The sequence below is a fragment of the Halichondria panicea genome, chromosome 16 (genome assembly GCF_963675165.1).
Source record: "Halichondria panicea chromosome 16, odHalPani1.1, whole genome shotgun sequence".
NCBI lineage: Eukaryota > Metazoa > Porifera > Demospongiae > Suberitida > Halichondriidae > Halichondria > Halichondria panicea.
Genome location: NC_087392.1, coordinates 3682403 through 3703862, shown reverse-complemented (window position 1 = coordinate 3703862; position 21460 = coordinate 3682403). Strand labels below are relative to the sequence as shown.

The following is a 21460-nucleotide window of genomic DNA, read 5'->3' as shown; positions in this document are numbered from 1 at the left end:
CTCCAAAAAATCTAGGGCTGTATTGACGACCTTTGCCACCTGGAAGGTGAACCCACGTGTTGGCTGTTTTAATAGCACAATGGCTTGTTTTCAGAGGTTCACTCCACTGTGCATATGGGGGTCAAGATCGTACTCGAAATGGATAGCCTCACCACCAAAGATACTTCCTCCTTCACTCTCAAGATGTGCTGCTGTTGTACACAATCACCTTTACAGTTCTCAGGCAGACATATCTTTTGAAGATTACCGCAAACTTCGAAAAACTCTAAAATCCCGGTCGAGAGTTGCTGGTATCCCATTAGCATTTATCAGCATGGGTGTTTCGTCTCTAATTAATGTACAGATGAATCCTGGTATGTTTGAAATGACACCCGAGGAAGTCCAGCCAATATTGTGAGTCAGGTGTCATTGTGAATTTGTGTGTCCTTGCATTTCATATTGCTAAGTGATTGATGTTGCTACCTCTATAGCTTTGTGTTTGCATATAGACTAAAGTATACAGTACTCACATTGAAAATAAATGTGTCCTAGGCCTTTCACTTAGTGGTTTTCTCTATAGTAATAATAATACCGGTTAGTAAGCGCATGCACCTATAGGGAAAAGAGCAGGCCTCTATGCGCCTATTATCCGGATGCGCTTATATAGAGATTAACCACGCCCATGACGTTTCAATGAAGCAAATCTCCATTAGCTAGCTCGATCGCATGTCTGCATGAGGTCTATAGTCATATCTGACAGTAGTAACACAACTACCGGTAGTGAAAGAAACTTAACATCTATAAAAATAAAAAAAAGTGTGGAGTAACCAGTTGTTGGGCAGAGAACTGTGCAGAAAACCATGCGCCTTCTATCAAGGCTCTTGGTCTGCTAACCAGTATGCACCTATTAGTTGATGTGCGCTTATTAACCAAGTACGCTTATTAACCGGTAGTCCAGTTCAATCAAATATTTACCCACTATCAGCACAACCTCCCTCTCTGCAGGGGCCTTGATCCCATTGTGTTTGCCGGTCTGTGTGGAGCAGCCAGTGCGATAGTAGGGTATATGCTTGGAGGAACCATATTTAATGCTACCTGGAGAATTTTGTCCAGAGAGAAAGCAAGGCAATTCGATCAAGTAAGTTTTAGGAATAATCCTTCCGATTAAGAGGCAGTTAATTATGTGTTCCTCTTTAAAGAATAACCTTTTGTCCCCAAAATTTAGAATGGAGTACGACCTGTTATATAGCAAAGGACAATTATCCCAAATGTATTTATACACTATTGTGTAGTCTCGCAAGCCAGGTCCCTTCACGAAGGGTCTGGCAACAGTGTGCATATGGAGTTGTCCCTTGCACCGCCAATCAGATTATACATTTAAAATCACCATCCACTTATCTCAAAAACCACACCCATATGTACTAACGCTGTATCAATTATGGAGAGATGTTTTGAGGGAAGCAGAAACAAATTGTAAACTCATGTATTTATATCAAAAATAATAGTGCAAAACAAAATAGTTGAAGAAAAGCAACATCAGGGGCGGATCTAGGGGGTGGTTTTGAGGAGCTGAAGCTCCCCCCTTTTGAAAAACTACCTATGTATTGCTAGTGTGAGGTTACAACAATTTTGCCACCAACCTTGTTACTTATGCATATGCATGTAGACACACTGACTTAAGAGATGCTAGACAACAGCCAAGTCTAGCTACTAAGAGTATAAAGGATGTAGGCTAGCTAGCTGGACATACTCGCCCCTTTTGAAAAACTACCTATGTATTGCTAGTCTGAGGTTACAACAATTTTGCCACCAACCTTGTTACTTATGCATCTGCATGTAGACACACTGACTTAAGAGATGCTAGACAACAGCCAAGTCTAGCTACTAAGAGTATAAAGGATGTAGGCTAGATAGCTGGACATACTCGCTATAGCTAGCTAGCTAGCTAGAACTAATAAAGTGCATAGGTCAACTATTGCTGTTGCTGAGTCAGCTCCTTGTGCAATGTTTTGTAGCCTCGATCATATCCCGGGCCTCTCTTCCTAGGCCTTGTGAAGGAGGCTATTGTGCATGCTGTTGAGCTGCAACATGGAGCAGATCTCAGACTTTTTCAGCTAGTTGCAAGGAAGCAGCCTTACCTCCTCTCACTCTCAGTGCAGTCTATAGGTAGGCATTGTGATTCTTTCATGTACCAATTAGAGTGCATGAATGTAGATGTAACATCTACAGTATACATCTTTTTATTGATTAGAACGAGTTTTTTGTATTAACTTTTTCATATTCAGTATTCACTTATTAATATGACAGTTCAAAGGTAAAAGTGTGAGCAAATTGTAAAAAGCAAAAAATTTCGCCTCCGGCGAGGCGGGAGGGGGAGCACCATACCCACCCCCTGGGTGGCTCTGCCACCCTCGTACGGGGCTTCGCCCCTTTTATTTTTTCTGGATCCGCCCCTGAACATGTTATCAATTTTCCTGAGATGAATTTTTGTCTCTTGCTTCTTCTTTGGTAGCGACTGGTGCAAAACTAGCTATAACAGTGAGTAAAAAACTAAATTCCACTGGAACAACTCCATATTATGTACACACTGTTGCCAGACCCTTCTCTACCCCAAGGGGCATGGCTTGCTAGACTAACTATTGTGATACACCCATGCCATGACTGTTCTGCGCGTTCACTGCGGCAGTACATTTCATCGTAATAGGTGAATCAGAGATGTGATGGGTCTTTAATTGTCCTACCCTTTTCAGTCCCTCTCCGATATACTGTAACTACAGTGCTTGCAGCCAAAGAGTAAAAAAAAACGCAAATTTGCTGGTATTGGTACGTAAATGTGAATAGCTTGTGATGGGAACATTTCTAAGAAATTTTGCTGATACCATTGTGTAGATAAAAGAATACTCTAAAATATATCCAAAATTGTTTCCATGGAAACCAAAGGTGGTGGGTATGTGGTGGTTTATATAAGAGCAAAAATGTTCTATAGTGGACAATCGCTTAGCGATGGAAAATACCAATTGTTGTCGGCTAAGGTAAGGGAACTGTGGCACAACATTCCTGAATAGTTTATCTAACATAATTATGCATGGTTTCGTAAAGTTTACATATGTACACAAACTGATTATTTATCTAGGTGCCTTTTCGCTTAGCGATGGAACTCAAGCAAATTTGTCGGATATGGTCTAATTGTTTTTGCACATTAATTGTTGATAAATTTTCTATCTTTTGATGCAAAAAATTTGTCCATTAGTTTAGGAGATATTAATTTGATGTTACACACATTTGTACGATCACCCCCATTAAAATGATTTTCCACTACAACAACTTTTGGGGAAATGTTTTCAAATAATGTTGTAGCTTATTCATTCACCTATAAAATGGTATCAGCACAATTTCTTCCAATCTTGAGATACGTTTAAGTACAACTGCTCACCCTATTGTGGTATTTTACTCTCTAGGCTGCAAGCACTGTAACATAGATCTAAGTACCCACTACCACTGCCTGAAAACACCTGCCATTCTTCTACAGAAAGAGACAGAGTTCTTGAAGCGTCTTCAGAAGCACCGGTACTCAGAGGTGTCGAAGTATGAGGATGACTATTACGGGGAAAAAGTGCTTTCTCTGAGTGACTACAGACAGTGGGTGCGACAGCAACAGAAACGAAAAAAGGACATGGCGAAGTTCAAACAAAATGAAACAGTCAGTACATAAACCAATATTTTTTGTGTTAGAGTTAATCACAAACAGTGCTTATATATACTCTTGTGTACAGTTTTCATGTTGCTTCTTTGTGTTATGGAATGGGTCTCATCTCTCCTGTGCCTGAGGCATTCTGAATAATACTTAGAAGCTGCAGAAGGGACCAATGCATGAAACACAATATTAACAGACAACAGTGATTCGTTTATGACGCCTTAAAGCGTCAATGACAGGTAAAGGGTTAATGAATAACATCAAGTAACCAGAAGTCATCAAAATCAATACCCCCGGTGTATAGAATGTATAATAATTAACATACATGTTTATACAAAAAGAATGTTGCATGGAAAGTATAATAATTATAATGTATGGTCAACTCACCCTGGTTGTATTGATGCTACCAAGGTGCAGTACTAGTTGCAGCCCATTCAACCAGTTCTTGTAGTCTTCAGATGACAAAGCCACCATATCAAGAACTCTGTGAAAACAGTACATTTTGCTGTTGTCAGTACACTGTTACAGTCTTTCGAACAGTAATAGAAAATTCGTTATAAAACTCCACAATAAAAAATGTCATGATCTACATTAAGTTATTTATCTTTGTCACCATCCAAGAGTCCAGGACATTTTAAATTTTAAAGTAGAACAGCAGTATAATTATAATTTTTTATCCTTAATGCATCTCCTATGCTTGCACTGTACCTCGATGCTGTGAAAATTGAGAAGGAGTACTTGTGCTTGTTCATGGGGTCAAAATCCTTTCGACTAAAAACCACTGGGCTTGCAGATGAGCGCACTCCCACCAAAATATCTGTAAGCACAGTGGTGATTTTCTTACAACGTAATAAAAGTATCTGACGTTCAAGTTGAGCACAGTATTTTGTGCCAGGGCAATGGATGTACATATATGGCATGCATATTTGCAGTAGACTTTGAAATCACATTAGATTTGTTTCTTCAGAGGAAACACAAAGCACAAATTGATTTGGGCATATTTTCTCACATGCAGAGCCAGTGATTCTATCATGTATACCTGACTTGGTATCCTTTGTTTCAGAATTCTTGTCCTTTGCCCAGCAAATCTGAAATGATATATATATATGCAGCGCAGTTGTATAGCAGACTCTTTGATCTAGCCTCGAGTCCAGGCCGATTAAAGTACGGCCTGGTATAATTATATTGCATGGGTGATAGTGCACATGCACCACTGACTGATTTCCCACAATCTGGGGAATTTGTTATACGTTAGTAAACCTTTGCCGTAAAAATAGTTTGTATACTGCACTAGGAATAAAATACTTCGTCTCCTGTGAATTTGTGGTTTATATGCCCTCTATTGCGTTTTCAAGAAGGCTTGCACACTAGTCTGAAGCCAGAAAAAAATACTTGTTAGTTTGTATACTGCACTAGGAATAAAATACTTCGTCTCCTGTGAATTTGTGGTTTATATGCCCTCTATTGCGTTTTCAAGAAGGCTTGCACACTAGTCTGAAGCCAGAAGGGGCTCTCACATACCTCTACGATGGTCGCATGCATGGTCGAGTTACCTTGCAGTTGGAAGCACAAAGACTTGCCATAGCCTATACAGAAACTAAACTCAGACATTCCGACCATCGTGGATGTACATGAGAGCTAGCCTCATACTAGTATACATGTAAGCCTTCTCACAACGCAATGGAGGACATAATCCACAGCTATAGCTAACCTCAATCATGTCAATTATATAATTATAATTATACCGTATTAGTGAATAAGCGTGGATGGGCCATGCCTATGATTAAGCGCATGCACACTATCACCTATGCAATAGATACCAGGCCGTATTTTAAAGGGCTGAAACGGCTAACTTTGATCAAAAACGTACTTGATAATTATGTTACATGTATATCTTATATACTATAATTATTTCCTCATGCATGCAGGTACGTCGTACCTTGGTGTTAGAAGGATTTACCCAAGTGAACCGTGGATGTGTTTGACCTCGCCCCTCATTTGAGAACTTGCTCAATAAGGTTCCACTGCATACAGTCTGTATATCAGCAGTGCGTAATTAGAGTGAAGTGAATAAAAAATGTTCTGACCTGAAGCTGTTTAATTTGGTCTTTGGTGAGTACATTCTCCACATCCTCCATGTTTGCTACTTGACCTTCCTGCAAAAACAAAAAACTTAAAAAGTTCATGTTTGCTATAATTATATAATTTATAATTACAATACCGAACTACCGTAGTGTATGCGAGCATACTTGTGCGTTTAGGCGATCAACTTCCTCGATTAAACGCCGTGGTGATTGTACGGGCCTCAATTGAAAGCCGATTAATTGTGCATGGCTCGAACACAGTTAGACGATACTACAATGTTTTGCGAGCATTGTATGCGATTTTTGCAAGTGCTAATGACTTCGCAAAAATAAGACCTACACTAGCTATACGGTATGTAGCAAGATCCTTGCAAAATTGCAAAAGTTAGACAGTCAAAATATCTTCTGATTTAGCAGATTAATAACGCTCGCGAAACATTGTGAATAAATACCAATGGCTTATGAAGAAAGAAGGCATAAACAAATAAGGCTATTCTCAAACTTCAAACTTCAACTGTTAATCTGTTAATCTTTTTAGACAGCCTTTGGTAATACCAAGGGCGTATAAGAATTTATTTTTAGATATTACTGTACTTTTCCACCGCTCCCTTTAAGTTTTTGCTGTCTGTCTTTTTATACGCCTTTGGTAATACGATATGCATACATGTCTATATTACGTAAATTATACTATTTTAAATTATATCAATTTTATGTTAAGTAATATGAATTATCTAGTAGTCTGAAGTAACTCTACCTGTAGCTGGAGAGCTCGTGTTCCAAAGGCAGCTGTTGTTGCACCAAACGTTGGAATTAGATGGTAGCTTTGTGTATGCAAAGATCATGCATGCATGAGAATCATTACAACATTATTTGGATATGGATAGAATAACTAGTAGGTTTATTACTTGTCAGGGTCATCAAACCCTTCCGCCTGACTCAGTAGCAGTGCACAGTAATGTAGTTCTTTCTGAGTGGCATAGTCCATTGCAGTCATTTCGCTGAAATCCTTGACACCTGTATTAGCTATTAAAAAAGGTGCCATATAAACTGATTCAGAAAAAAAACATTGTAAAATGTGTGAGTACCTCCAAGAGTTAGCAGGGCTCTAACAGCATCGGGACTCTCACAAACAGTTGCCCAATGAAGAGGTGTTCGACTATAATGGGGGGACATTAAAACGTATTTATCTAGAAAACAACCCTTCTGAAGTGTGATGTATGTATACATACCCGTCATTGTCCTGGTCATTGACTGAAGTTGGTTTGACAGCCTTAATCAAGCTCACAGCTTTAGCACTACCCTACATCATGTCATTAAAATACTGCATTACAAGGCCAACGAAAAAAACGTACATGAAGCCTGCTTTATTTACAAGGCATATCGTTGCCTATAATAATTATAGCAACACACCGTTTTGATAAGCAAATGTATGACTATACAGAAGACTAGGAGTATCGGTGCATTAGGTGGGTCTGGCAACAACATATAAATTTAAAACCACTTTTAGGCCCATCCACTCGACCATGCAACTTGTTGACTCAATTAAGGGTGTTCTACATAATTATACACATGTACATGCAAATAATTATGTGCACAATCAGTTTACCCTCTCTGCAGCTTGATGCATGACAGTCTTCCCCTTGTTGTCTCTGTATCCTGCACTTGCAGGGCTAATAAGCACTTGCAGTGTACGTGTATCGTGTCTCTGAACAGACCAGTGGGCTGCAGTCATTCCATCAACGTCTGTCAGTTGAGGATCAGCTCCCCTCTCTATCAACCTCATGACGTGTTGCTGGTGGCCGTGGAAGGCTGCCCACATGAGGGGGGTCATCATGGCACTGTCTCGAACATCCACGTTTAGGCCAGGTACCTTTAGACATTATTTAAATGCATATTATGCAATACCATGAACGACTATAATAATTATACTTTCACGCATGCGTGGGAGGATCGCTTACCGATGACACAATGCATGGAGTCACATGTACATGTACATACACATGATTATTGCTGTACCTTATCCAAAATGAGATCAATTGTTTCTGGTACTGTATTGTTTGTGCACCAGTGCAGTGGTGTTCTCCCTTCGCTGTCCTATAACAGTGCATGCATGCACGTAGGACAGTTTGTGATTTATAAGCAAAGTTATAATTATAGAGTGAATGACATGGCACAATCTTGTAGATATTACATAGAGCTCAGAGCTCAGATCATTTACTTACTCTCGTCAAACCATCAGCTCCGAGGCCCATCAGTAATGCCACCATGTCAATGCTACCAGAGTAGGCTGCTTGGTGAAGACACGTACTTCCATCTACAGAATATCTAACATTCTAGTACATGTATATAATCATGCATTAAGCTCACCAAGAGCGAGTGTGTTCACGTTTGCTCCAACTTCAGCAAGCATTTTGACGCCATGAAGATGGTTGTTGTGCACTGCATGCATGATTGGTGTCCTGCCTTCACTGTCAGACACCTCAAGCCCCTCACGCCCACACATCTTCTCCGTACCAAGGACCATCTCAACCGGGTCTTGAATGACAGGAAGACTTGACAATAATCGACCAAGCTCTTTCTTATCTCCACTTGCGGCAGCATAGTGCAGAGGAGACATGTCGGAAGAGCTGCCTATTGGAAAACTCTTAGCCTGGCTTATGGTTCCCTTGACAGAGACTAGTTGCACATTGCCAGTATCTTGATGCTTCATTAGCTCCTTGTACACTGAAGCGCTGTAGACTGGTATATCTGGAGCTTCAAGATATGGAGCATCAACCAATTCGTAAGCATGATCATCTACATTGGGTGTTTGACAATGTGTGTATTGATTCTCAAGGACAAAGCTCGTATCAGTGGTCGGCTCTGGATCATGTGTTTCCAGCTTTGGTAGCTCTGTGATCAACTCAGATATTTCCATTTCGGCCCCTTGTGTTGCAATGTTTCTGCATTTCGGCTTCACTACTGTACTATAGAGTGCCTCCACACTGCTAGAGCTACTGGGACCTGTATATAGCGAACCATAATAACACAGACATGCAGTAGCTATTTACAAGGCAGCATGCATGTATAATGTACATACCTGCAGTACTCCTTTCTTCAATGTCATTTTGAATTACAAGATCTTCTTGACCCCTTGATTTGACTATTATCGTTGGTGTTAGTGGACGTTCCTCTTGCGAAGTGGAAACAATTTCTTCTTTCAACAAAATATCGTCAGGTTTCTGCTTACTACCTCCTTTTGCTGGAGGCAAACTGTTTTCATTTTCATCGTACATAAGTGATGTGAAGTTGGAGCCAGTATTGAGATTAGTTGCTGGCCTAGCTGGGCTTGGGGCAACTTTATTTTTCTTTAGTGAAGACATTTTTCGCTTTGGGGTTGACTGCTGCTCAGAAAAGCTTTCTCCTCCTCTAGATAGCACTTCTTCACGAAGATCTGTTTCATAGTGGAAAGATAAGATCAGTGTATGTCAATATGTATCCCTGACTCACCGTGAACTTTATCTTTCGACTTTGAGAAAGGGGACCATAGTTTTCGCCTTGGTGTCTTCCCAAGTTCTGGAGTCATAATACCCTGGAAAACCTGTCACAATTGTAGCCTTGAAATTTACATGGTATAATGGTATTGTAACTAACCGGTACTTTTTTTATTCCATTTTCTGCTTCTTCGTCATCATTTCCACCTGTTTGCACGGTATGTTGTAAAGCAGCAATACAATGTAGTGTATATTCTCAGGATGTAGCTAATCTGACATACTCAGGTCAATTTGGAATGTATCTGGGGCCTGCTGTTCAGTTGCCGACCTCCATGCTTCAGGTGGGGCACCAGGAGCAGCAACAGGTGTTCTTAGCACACCAACACCGAGATCTGTGCCCTCTGTACCCTCCTTGGCTGAAACCTCACTAAAGCTTCCCTGTTAACCAAAATTTAGCTTAAATAATAGTCAGAGGAGAAGACTGAACAGAAGACAGGAGGTTAATACATTTTTAGGGATGATCTAAAAATAATGGCATAAAGTGAGAGTTGGAAAACAGACACTGCCATCAAAATCAGGCATTCGCAACAAATTAAATAAAGAAGGGCATTCTCTCAATGAGTAAGCTTATATAGGCATTTGTTCATGCGGAAAGGTCAATTACTCGAAATTCTTGCCGTTTTTAGTATAAACAAGAGTGCATAAGAAGAGAAGAGTGTCGAACTACTGATACTTCTACACAAAAACTGTGCACAAAGTAACGTGACATCCTGACAATTGCACGTGAGTATATAACTCGTAATTGATGACGTTTGCGCATAATTACGCAACACACAGAATTTGTTAATAGTGAGCAAAGAGTGCAAGCGAAGAGGATCAACTCGACTATTGTCTCTATTTAGATGATTTTTGTAAAGAGATCGTCTCCTATCAGTGTGCAGTGAGCAGTTCTGAACGTTAAACGCGAACGACTAGCTAGAATCAGATGTCATTGTTGAATTACCACACCCCTAAAAACGTCACGGGTAGCATTTACTAGGAGATTACTAGTAAATTTATAATACTTTATTACGTGCGAGTCATGTTACTTTGTGCAAAGTGTTTGTGCAGAAGTATCAGTAGTTCGACACTCTTCTCTTATGCACTCTTGGTATAAATTTATAGAGATCCAACCGCTATAATACCTCTTTCACAATGTCCTTTGATCTCTGTTCTCTTATTTTCTGCTCTTCCTCCAGCAAGCTTGACAGGTCCTCCTCGGAGGCTGATGGCACCATGCCTGGAGGGAGAGGTGTACGAGGCTTCAGATCCATAGCTAGAGCTAGAGCCTGCCTGCTGTTGAGCTCGGTTGAGCTGCTGTGGAAATGGGGGAGGGGCTCGTTCAAATACAACCACGTGACTCGTACTCCCTCGTTGAAGCAAATCTGCGCTGCCTGAGAAAACTGCAATTAACTGAGTCTAAATCGAAGAGTCTGAGTGCAGTGACGATGGATGCCACTAACTTTTACACGCAGTTTGATTCTGTGATGGGGGAGAACATCCTGAACTTGGTGATGGGTGCTCCTAGTGAGAGCATGCTTAAAATGGCTGCCTCCAAGTTTCAGCAAGCCACAATAGCCAGAATGGTATGTATTCCTTTTGATTCTGTCACTGGATATGCTCTGTGCATTTCAGCTACACCTGATGTTGGTTGCAAGATGCCCTCAGTATCAGTATGCATTGCGCTTGAGTTTCCGTGAGGTCACTAAAAAGTAATACATTTTGCGAGACTAATCAAATCAACCCCATTGAAATCACAGTGTTTAATCATAGATACTATAAATTACATGGATATGAAATGCCTCCGTAAACGGACGTTTGGGCTGGGATGATGATTGCCTCGGATGTAACGGTCTAGTATACGAATTTTTCCAAATAAAAATGGCTACTGAAAGTGTGTCTCTAGTTGTTCCAGCTCTGAGAGCGTCTCAGATGACTTTTGAAAATTTCTGACTGAGAATGATGATGGAGGCTTGACAATAACAAGGATACACTTTACATGTGCATTCTGGGATTTAATATAGCACAAAATGTTAATAACAAAAACTTATGTGTCTAGATAGATTGGAAATGAATGAATCATGATAATGCTTGGCTATAATAGCTGATGTGGAGTAGAGGCTTTGACATAGACATGTGGACGTCACATTCTCGTGTCATTCTTTCGCCAGTCAATGAATGGTTCCTTCTTTCTTCTCACGAGGCATTGTCTGAGGTGTAGTCTGGCTGCAAAACATAAGCAGGGTGTCATACAGGATTTTGAAGTAGAGGGGGGAAATGAGAAAAGTAACCAGAAAATGTTGCTAAAAAAAGGTCAACTGTTATTTCAATACCCAGCTATGGACACTCAGTCATAATTGAAAGGGGGGGGAAATTGGAGCTAGGGGGGGATATCCCCCCTTTCCCCCCTGTATGACACCCTGATAAGCAAACAGTTAAGTATGACATTGTAACTACTATAATATACGAACGAATAATAATTATGTAGCTATAATTTCCAACCAAGATATCTTGTGACAGTTAGCTAGCTAGCTAGAAAGTAAGCGAACTAGGCAAGCAGGCTACCCTACCTAGATCTGTATATCATGTATAATTATTATGCTACATTCATAATTGACCAGGAACTGGAACAAAAATTGTAAAGTCCACCTCATCTGAGTTTCTATTCTCTCAGCATGATCAAACAAGGTAACAGCTTGCCCAAAGAGTCCTTCCAAATGGATATCACCAGCTAGCTATATAGACTGTACAGCTCATAGATACAAAGTCAATTGTAAAATTTCACTAAATCCTTCGATTAGCATTTCAATTTGAGTACAAAAAACACACCTGCAGTTGAGCATGCGCTAATAATCCAGTTTCTACGGTAGTGATAAAAGATGATTATTAGGTAAATTTTACAAGATATGACATCATAATGAATTATAAATTATGAACCCTCCCTCCCTCATTAGAGTCCAGCTTGCATTCTCATCTGAAACATGTTTGCAACTAACAGTGGCCTAATGTAATTAAAATATGTACCAAGAGTTTATTAGGACATAATTATTAAATCAATGAGCAACTCCTATGAACTCCCACACTATAGGAGGGGGAGCTCCCCCAGTGGTTGATGCATTACGGGGCTGAATCAGGAGACGGCAAGTTTCTCACTGCAATGGCTACCTTTCTCTCTGAAGAGTATGGAGCACCCGTAGCCAGGTAATACAATTCGCAGATTGCATCTTCACGTTTAGCTTTTCTTACCAGCTATCTCCACATTGTGTTAATTCCTGTTTAGAAAATGTGCACGTAAATGACATTGTAACAGATTGACGTATGGCTCTCCCTGCTTGCCATGCTTTTTGGTCAACTGTTGTAATAATTATGTCAATCAATGTTAGTGTTGTGTTGCTGAATACAGGGAGGACCTTGTTACTACTGCTGGAGCGTCCATGGGTCTGGTGCTGCTCGCCAATCTCCTCTTCACAAGCAGTGACCTTGTGTTTGTGGAGAACCCAACGTATTTTGTGGCCACAAAAGTCATTGGATTGGACTCGGGCATGACCATGGTGCCAGGTAAGCTGCTCACCATATGAAGTTCGTTGCTTCTTTAAAGCAAGCCTACACGACGGTGTATAAGACAATAAACTTCAAAGGGCCCCTAGAGTATACCAGGTAGTGAAAATGGTTAAGGGTGTTGCAATGGCTTGTCCATAAAGTGATTCCTGTGTGTGGTTGCAGTGTATGCATGTCCGCTCCCTTCTCCCCAGTGGCCACTGACAGTGGTGGAATAAACACTGATGAGTTGGAGAAAGCCCTGGAGAGTAAGGTGGGACAGAGACAGAGGGAACTCACTGACAGACGGCCTTTTTGGGGTATGCTCTACCTCGTCTCCACCATACACAACCCCACGGGTGTTTCTCTCACTACAGGTGAGCTTGCAACCATTTCTAGTAGTTTAGTTCACACAATGTAAACTCTGTTGAACGCATGCAGTGTAAGCAGTCTAAATATGCAGAGAGATATTAATGCTAGTGCTCAAATTTAGTACATCTGTTGCAGAGCGCTGTAGACGTGTGGTGGAGCTGGCTCGCAAGTACAACCTGTTGGTGGTGTGTGACGACGTTTACAACCTGCTGTACTTTGGGGATAAGCCTCCACACAGGCTCTTCCAGTTTGATAAGAAGTGAGTTTCATAGCGAATTTAATACCAGTGTGGCGAGCCGTTAAATTTGTTTTGATAGTCTCTTGGAGTAAACAACCGATTATCAAACGTGTTCGATAAGCGACTCGGAGCATTAAGCTGGCTAGGTAAGGCTCTGTTCAAGCCCGAACTCACGGCCAACAAAAACCTTCCTCGGCGGAGTGACAAACCTTACCCAGTCTATACCTACATGTAGGTATTATCAGCTTAGTGCTCTGAGCCGTTGTCGTTGAGAACAAGCATTCGAAAATAGCATGTGTTTGATAATCGGTGGTTTACTCTAATTACCACAGTTTGCATCTACATGTAGCTAGCCCTTGAGACGCATACCATGCATTTCTCCACCCTGTGTATAGGAGTGACCCAGACTACAAAGGCAATGTAGTGTCGAACGGAACATTCTCTAAGGTTTTTGGTCCGGGATGTCGTATCGGGTGGCTGGAGGCACCAAAGAGAGTAAAAGAGATTGTCCTGAGCAGTGGGTACATGAGCAGCAGTGGTGGGTGGAACCACACTATGTCTGGGATCATGGGGAGCGTCATCAATAGCGGCAGCCTTAAGGAGATGCTCCAGATAGCAAGACCTCTGTACCAAGTGAGTGGCTGCCAAACGTACTATATGTATAGTGGTCCGCAAACATGTGTATATACACATTGGTATTTATGAATTGTTGACCGAGTGTGTAATAACATGACTTTTCTGCAGCCTGCAGTAACTAATGCATTACCGTGTCATTCATTGTGACTTCACAGGAGCAATGCCAGATGGCTTGTGAGGTGTTGCGAACCCAACTACCAGGAGCCTCGTTTGTGGAGCCCCATGTAAGCTGAAAGCCTTACGGAATAATACACGTACACAGTCATGTATTGTTGTGCAGTGCTTGTTAGCTGTTGCTCTACTGCTTGCAAGCTCAGTTTGCTATGATGTCAAGTTTTCTGTCGTTTATAGCAGCTGTCCAAATATGTAGCACATGCACTGTTTACTTTCCAGGGTGGATACTTCCTCTGGGTCCGACTGCCAGGCAATATCAGTGGAGAAGGTGTGGGCTTGTTTGTCTGCACTAACTATCATCATGTCACACATTAGTCCCTTATTTTCTTTACAGAGGTTGCAAAGCGACTGAAGGAGCAGTACAACACTCTAATCCTCAATGGAAGCAAGTATGTTGTTATAACTATCAGTAAAGTGTCCGGGATAATTAGAAGTGTCAAACATATACTTTATAAGTAGGCACATTTTTCTGGTGACAATTACAGTGCTTGCAGGCCTAGGGAGTAAAATACCACAATAGGGTGAGTAGTTGTACTTAAAATTAATGTATCTCAAATACCATTTTATTGGGGAATGAAAAGCTACAACATTATTCGAAAGTATTTCCCCAAAAGTTGTTGTAGTGGAAAATCATTTTAGGTGAAAATGGGGGTGATTGTAAAGCAATGTGTGTAATATCAAATATATCTGTAACTAAAGTATTTCTGGACAAATTTTTTGTATCAAAAGATAGAAAATTTATTAACAATAATTAATGTGCAAAAACAATTAGTGATAAATTTGCTTGAGTTCCATCGCTAAGTGAAAAGGCACCTAAAAAACTCGATAATTGAGTAGTATCAGTTTGTGTAAACTTTACGAAATCATGCATAATAGATAAACTATTCAGGAATGTTGTGCTACAGTTACCTTACCTTAGCCGACAACGATTGGTCTTTTCCATCGCTAAGCGATTGTCCACTATAGAACATTTTTGCTCTTATATAAACCACCACATACCCACCACCTTTGGTTTCCATGGAAACAATTTTGGGTATATTTTAGAGTTTTCTTTTATCTACACAATGGTATCAGCAAACAGTGTTTTACAGAGAGTCATGTGGCCATTCTTGAGTTTGATGTTACTTTTGTGACGTCAATGATGTGGTCTATATGATTTACACTGATGAATAATGGGGAAAAGAAGAATAGGTTTTTATTTTGGAAAGCAATGTGTTGAGAATAATCTACTAAGGCCTAATGTCATTGTATGGATGTGGATGTTTGTTCGCCATGAACTGTTAATTTTGATCGTCTAAAGAAGTATTGCTGCTGATGTACGTATTGATCACATGCAGGTGTTCAATTACTGGTGATTTCAAAGATTGTCTGAGAGTGACCTATTCCTTCAACAGTAAGGATCGTGTGAGACAAGGAGTGGAGAATCTGGTCAAGGTTGTCAAGGCGATGCAAGCAGAAACTGCTTGAGACACTGTTGGACAGTCCTGAATAATTCTCTATTAGGTACATGTATATGTAGTAGATTTACACTAGCTAATGTTAAAGTCTCACATGTAAAATTGCTAGCATTGGCCTGGGAAAGAGCCGTACGTCATTCCGTCACAATGTCATTCACAGGTCTATGTCTTTTAATTATGTCAATTAATGGTGTGTATAGTTACATGCAATGTAGTGTCTTTTGTATATATTTCACATTTGCACAGGGCCATTTACAATTACTAGCTAGTGTTTAATAAATACACAATGGTCACCCAGAGGAGGTTGGACAGGGTCGAAAGGTCACTAATGAATCATCACGTGAGCTTATGTTTTGTACAGTAAATTTGCATGTGTGACTGCTTGTCGCGCCCAGATTCTTGTGATAAAATAGCCCCTTCATGTTACTGTTGCTGCAAATTAGTTATAGCTACTGCGCCCCTCTAGAGAAATCATGCAGTGCCTAAAATGGGTGACCTCACACAAAGGTCATAGTTCTATCATGTCAAACTGACCTCTGACCTTTAGGAAGTAGGCGCTACCGTACTGTAGAGCGAATCTATAGCTCAGCTATGTCATCTAAGTATACCAGAATGAAAAGGTGGCCTGCTGGCTATAAAAGAGCTTGCATGGTAAAAGTAGGTTCAAGGTTCAAGTATTTCAATGAAGACTACGTCATTTTTGGCTTCGTGACCAACCTCCTCTGATGGTCAACTAGGATATATCAATGGCATAATTTTTTTATTAAAGTCTATTATTTATACCCAAATAGAAAGTATATTTCCTACATGTAATAAAAAGTAGACGCTACAAAGTAATATTACACCCTTTAACTGAAAAGTACCTTTATTGCTGTATATCGGATTCGAGCCTGTTGACGCTATGTGACCCCATGGTCATCAGTTGCTGTGGTAACCACTTTTGTGAGCCTTGCATTGGTCGATCAAGAGTCGCCGACATTTCTCTACAAGGGTGTGGCCTGAGAGGTGAATGCCCTGAAGTGTTTAATTATTGTCCCATGAAGGCCCAGGGCTGTGACTGGCAAGGGGAGTTAGGACAAGTGGACCGCCACCTCAACCCAATGGCTAACTGAGGAAGGTTCGAACGACGAGCGATTAATTCCCATGAGGCTATTGTAACGATTGTGCTAATCAACTAATCGAGTGCAGGTGACTTTTCTTGCTAGTAGTTGATGAGGAGGAATGGTTAGAGTTAAAAATTTAGTATTACAGTACTCTCGCTATTCCGGCTCTTATATCCACCTCGATATACCAGCCATATTTTGATATGACACGGATTGCTACATGCAGCTATAAAAAAAAGTTTACTGCACAAACCTCGCCCTGAAACGCGGCCACTCGCTATTCTGTATACTGCCAAACCATATTTTTTGACGTTTTGGGTGTGGTTTGGCAGATTACACATTAAATAAATAACATAATGTGATTCCTTATTCGAGACAGAGACAGAACTGCAAAATTAGTCATTAGATTCGAGGTAGGGTTATTTTTAGGCCGTGGCTATTTTCTGAAATGCGACCACCAACTCGCTAGCTATTCCAAACTGTCCCAAAGGTGGCCGGATTAACGTGTCTACCGTATCAGTACATACATTAAAAGGTAGTTCCATGATTTGCTCTAAAACCAACATTTGGCAGTTCACATAAATTTACATGACCATGGAAATAATAATTATACGTGAAAAATTGGTAAATCCGCGAAAAATTAGACCATCGAAAATTACAGTAGATCTACTTAAAATACGAACACATGCAGTACTGCTGTATAATTATGTGTACACTATTTATGGTCCTCAAGCTAGATCAGTCTCGATCGATCTGTCTCTGTAGCTGTAGCTCTATCATATCCTTGTACACTGTTATTTATCAAGATAACTTTTACATGTATGTATAATTATATGTGTGCCTTGTCAATGGTTGTTTCTTAGAACTATGATGACCCTGTACGCATTCACTAATTGACAGTATCTACGTTACTCCAAACAATATGAACACAAACATTATAATTATCATATAGTTTCATTCTGAGTCAGTTTACGTTTATTTGACTGATGATCTACTGAGTGACCTGGTCACGGTGATATAGTTGGAATGCTGCCCTCAGTCCCGACCCCAGAGCTCCCTGGATCCAGCCGTTAGCGAAAGAGATAGCTTCTCCAGCGAAAAACATATTATGCCAGGACCTGAGCATAAGGTATAGGACACTGATATACTCACGGGGGCGGAGCATGGCAAATGCCCCAAGGGTAGTACTATAGTGGGATCGTCAGCCCAGGCTTGTCGCTTTGCAACTTGGAATAGACGTTTTGAATTTGGGTGAATTCGTTCGATCTGATTGACGGCTAACATGATGGCTTGATCTTCAGTGAGAGCACCCCACAGTAGAGCCTCCGATTTCCAAGTGTAGACCATTAGGATGCCTTTCTGGTCAACCAGTGCCTTCTCAGGCACACGGAGATGAATCAGTGAACGCATACCCTCAGAGAGAATAGTGGGATAGTGGAGTTGTCCAATCGGCATGTTAGTTTTTGAGAAACCACCATCAATAATCGCTCCAGCATCGTCATGCCAAAATTGCTGTTTGTACTGCAGCATGATTTTGGTGGAGGGACTGTACGAAATGTCTTCAATCGCTTTCTGAAATTCCATTGGGAATTTTTCCAGTTGTGTTCCTGAATCATCAGCTACTGATACAATCTCAATACCACGCAGCACGTGTAGAGGTACAGTGAGAATCACTGACCTTCCTTCCTCGACAAAAGGCTCGCCAGAAGACCTAAAAACACCATGGACTCGAGCAGAAGTGACCTTGCCATTGTTCCATACTACCTCCACTTTGGTCACCATACGGTTGTAGACAACAAGCTTCTCCACGCCTCCTTGCCCAGCAAATGCCTCAGGCAGAGCAGAGAGTCCACCATTTAGACTGTGCATATCGTTGGCCCACCATTTTCCCATCTTCTCCTGTACCTCAGTTACTAGGCTGACATCTTCGGACAGTGTATAGTTGAAGATATTGTAAGCCGTAATGGCTGCCTCTGGCCATGGTAGAAACAGTTCTAGACGGTCGAGTATAGCATCGTACTCTTTCCTGTGGGGGCCGACAATTGGATAAAAGGCAAGTTGAGACTTGATTTCTGTCAGGGTGCTACGGAGGAACGATCCGAAGGAAAATTGGCACCAATTCTGAGTCCACAAGCTCCACACGATAGCCTGAACGATCCACGGCAAATCCTTTACCCACGAGAGGCGAAGCCTGAGTAGATCGATGACCATGTCCGTCACGGCATCGTAGTACTCATCTGTAGGGGGTGAATAAATAATTGCTGATAGCAATGGATTGTAGCAGGAGCTCATGCACTCCTGATTGTATAGAAACCCAAGGGGATAAAAGTATAATATCAAGAAAAAGGAATGTTCACATTAATACATTCACTTACTGATGGTGTTGAATTTACAGGTTGCAGGTTTAGAGTTCCAACCAGGCCAGTACTTGTTAAACATCGTCTTTGGGTCCTTGTTCCAATCTGTACATGTAGTGAGATGACAAAAAAATGCTCACAGTAGACCTTAATCATTGACCACAAACACAAAAGACAGTATTTCTAGTTACCTGAGATTTGTATGAGGTCTCCGTAGAAGCAGTAGTATGCATTGTCACTCTGGTTGCTAAAGGCAACTTGCTCCAGTCCGAACCTTTTTTGAGAATAGTAGTCAGTGAGGTAATGGATTGACTCATCGATTGGACGATTTTGGTTTGGGGGAAGTGGGATACGCATAGCACCAGCTGCAAGAAAATTAGGAATAATAAAGAAACCACAAATGTGCAGCAGTATGCACAAATTCTAAGTGAACAGTGCACATTTTTACCATCAGTGTGCAGTCCACGATCAAACCCATCTTTCATATCGAGTGTCTTTACACGTCCTCCGAAGCGCTGACTCATTTCTAAGATCTTCACGTCCTTGTAGCCGGCTCTCTCCAACTCGTAAGCGGCAGCCATTCCCGACATCCCTGCTCCAACGATGAGCACAGTTCCACTCGGTGGGGGCTTGGGTTTATTCGGACCCCATCTCTCGAAAGTAGCCGGTAGGCCGTTCTCTGCAATTCCCAGATAAAACTCTCGGAGTAAATCAATCTCTTGCAATGATCCAGACTTGTCGGGTTGAGGGGTTTTCACATTCGGATCTTTCAAGTAGCGAGGGAGGCTGTCTTGAATCCAGTCCAGAGTCACCCAGAAATTGCTCTTATTGAGCGTAATCACTTCGGGGATATTCCATGATTGACTTCGTCGATTCTTTTCTCGTGTTTCGCTCAACTGAGAAAGGATACGCTTGCTGTAAGAGTTCTCATTGAAGCTGGGAGCAGGAATGAGTTCGACCATTTTCGCCATAGCCATTTAATTCCAGCCTCCAATTGTAGAATGCTCTGACTGTGACTGCAACTAAATATATAGGCTGCTTAAAACAGGTTTAAAACAGGATTGGTTGGTAATAATAGAAAACGAAAACAAATAGGTTCCAGGGATTCCTTATCAAAACATTTCCGGCTAGTGCAGATAATAATAACCGTGGTGGTATTCACTGTGGTGTATGCACTTACGAATTGGGTATAATTATTATTAGAGGTCAACTGGACCAAAACAGCTGATGGGCACAGACTGAATTACCGTATAGCGGGAATTTTTGCGGTTGTAATAGTAAGAAACCACACCTACAAACTGTTTTTGCATGTAAAATGCTGGTGCGTGAGAGTTTAATTTTCGCGTTACTGCTCTGCCCTCAAAAAACGCGAAATTTTGCACCTCACAAAAATTTTCCCGCTATACGGTATACTAATTTAACTGATACAGAACACAAACACACACAAAGTCATAACATTACAGTTTGACAATTACGTGCGCACCCTATCCCCATAGTTATTATCCATTTGTCGGAAGAGTCTGAACTTGGCGTGGAGGCCAGGGTACGAGGCGAGCTCCTCAAATGAATTGCTGTGTGAAAGGTACGAATGGTAAAGAGCAAGAGTAAATTATCTACTCTTGTAAAGATGCATTGCTATGTATGAACGGTCGAAATGTAATTAAGAAGTCGTAAGTAATAAAGGAAGTCAGGGCAATGGCATTTTCAGTATGGATGCACATGCATATTTTCCTGAACCACAACATCCGGTAGTCAAACTAGCTTGTAAACACGTACATTCCAACAGGTGCAATTAAATAACCTTTCAATATTTGAATCCAGTGCATACTATGTAGAGTACAGTATCATATAACAGTACACACACACACTTGTTGTCCCCATCGGTGGCAATAAATGCATCGATGTCGTCCCCACAACGATCCTGTTGATAGCTGAGCTCAGACTCTGCAGGAGAGACAGTTGCCTCAGGTAGAATATGAGCACCTCTCTTCGTCTGTCACCACAAAACAGCTGCTCGTGAGTAATCGAGGGAAACCACACCGGATTCATAACAAACAAACTCTATGGTGGAGTGAGGGTATACAGCAATTAAGTGATGGATGAGTATATAGGTAACAAAGAGTTGGGGTGTCTAGAAATAATTATAGTGTCGCGAGTGCGACCAACGTCTACATTCCACGCTACAATCATGATACAATTTGCAGCCTCATCTTCTATAGTGTGATATAAATTAGTGGTCAAAATTAGGGTGACTGCAAAATTTCAACAGCCTGGGTATGTTTTCATATTAATTGCATGAGGGTGTTTTCTAATGAGG

General features: G+C 41.1%; 3 protein-coding genes and 1 pseudogene across 4 annotated transcripts; 2 read left to right on the top strand and 2 right to left on the bottom strand.

Moving 5' to 3' along the window:
• Positions 1–14: 14 nt before the first annotated feature.
• LOC135350400 (uncharacterized) lies at positions 15–3799 on the top strand. Its single transcript, XM_064549181.1, has 3 exons — positions 15–393; positions 985–1117; positions 3509–3799. The coding sequence occupies exons 1-3, from the start codon at positions 80–82 to the stop codon at positions 3689–3691; spliced, it is 630 nt and encodes a 209-aa protein (XP_064405251.1). The 5' UTR covers positions 15–79; the 3' UTR covers positions 3692–3799.
• Positions 3578–10551, bottom strand: LOC135350383 (ankyrin repeat and KH domain-containing protein 1-like). Of its 2 annotated transcripts, none has more exons than XM_064549158.1 (19): positions 10415–10551; positions 9512–9668; positions 9391–9437; positions 9247–9337; positions 8837–9190; positions 8125–8760; positions 7980–8071; positions 7774–7851; positions 7364–7627; positions 6987–7057; positions 6843–6913; positions 6663–6780; positions 6512–6578; positions 5761–5829; positions 5613–5708; positions 4713–4761; positions 4382–4490; positions 4061–4157; positions 3578–3830 (listed from the first exon to the last, which is right to left on the bottom strand). In XM_064549158.1, exons 1-19 carry the CDS (start codon positions 10541–10543, stop codon positions 3774–3776), a joined length of 2652 nt encoding a protein of 883 aa, XP_064405228.1. In that variant the 5' UTR covers positions 10544–10551; the 3' UTR covers positions 3578–3773. The 2 variants fall into 2 exon arrangements, with proteins under 2 accessions (XP_064405228.1, XP_064405229.1); XM_064549159.1 differs by having other exon boundaries at positions 9397–9437.
• Positions 10552–10579: 28 nt separating this feature from the next.
• LOC135350394 (uncharacterized) lies at positions 10580–15930 on the top strand. Its single transcript, XM_064549175.1, has 10 exons — positions 10580–10855; positions 12358–12470; positions 12673–12827; positions 13022–13183; positions 13314–13437; positions 13812–14049; positions 14208–14276; positions 14446–14494; positions 14561–14615; positions 15564–15930. The coding sequence occupies exons 1-10, from the start codon at positions 10595–10597 to the stop codon at positions 15691–15693; spliced, it is 1356 nt and encodes a 451-aa protein (XP_064405245.1). The 5' UTR covers positions 10580–10594; the 3' UTR covers positions 15694–15930.
• A 1637-nt stretch (positions 15931–17567) lies between these two features.
• On the bottom strand, positions 17568–20178 carry LOC135350380 (putative L-amino-acid oxidase YobN; annotated as a pseudogene).
• Between the last annotated feature and the right edge of the window lie 1282 nt (positions 20179–21460).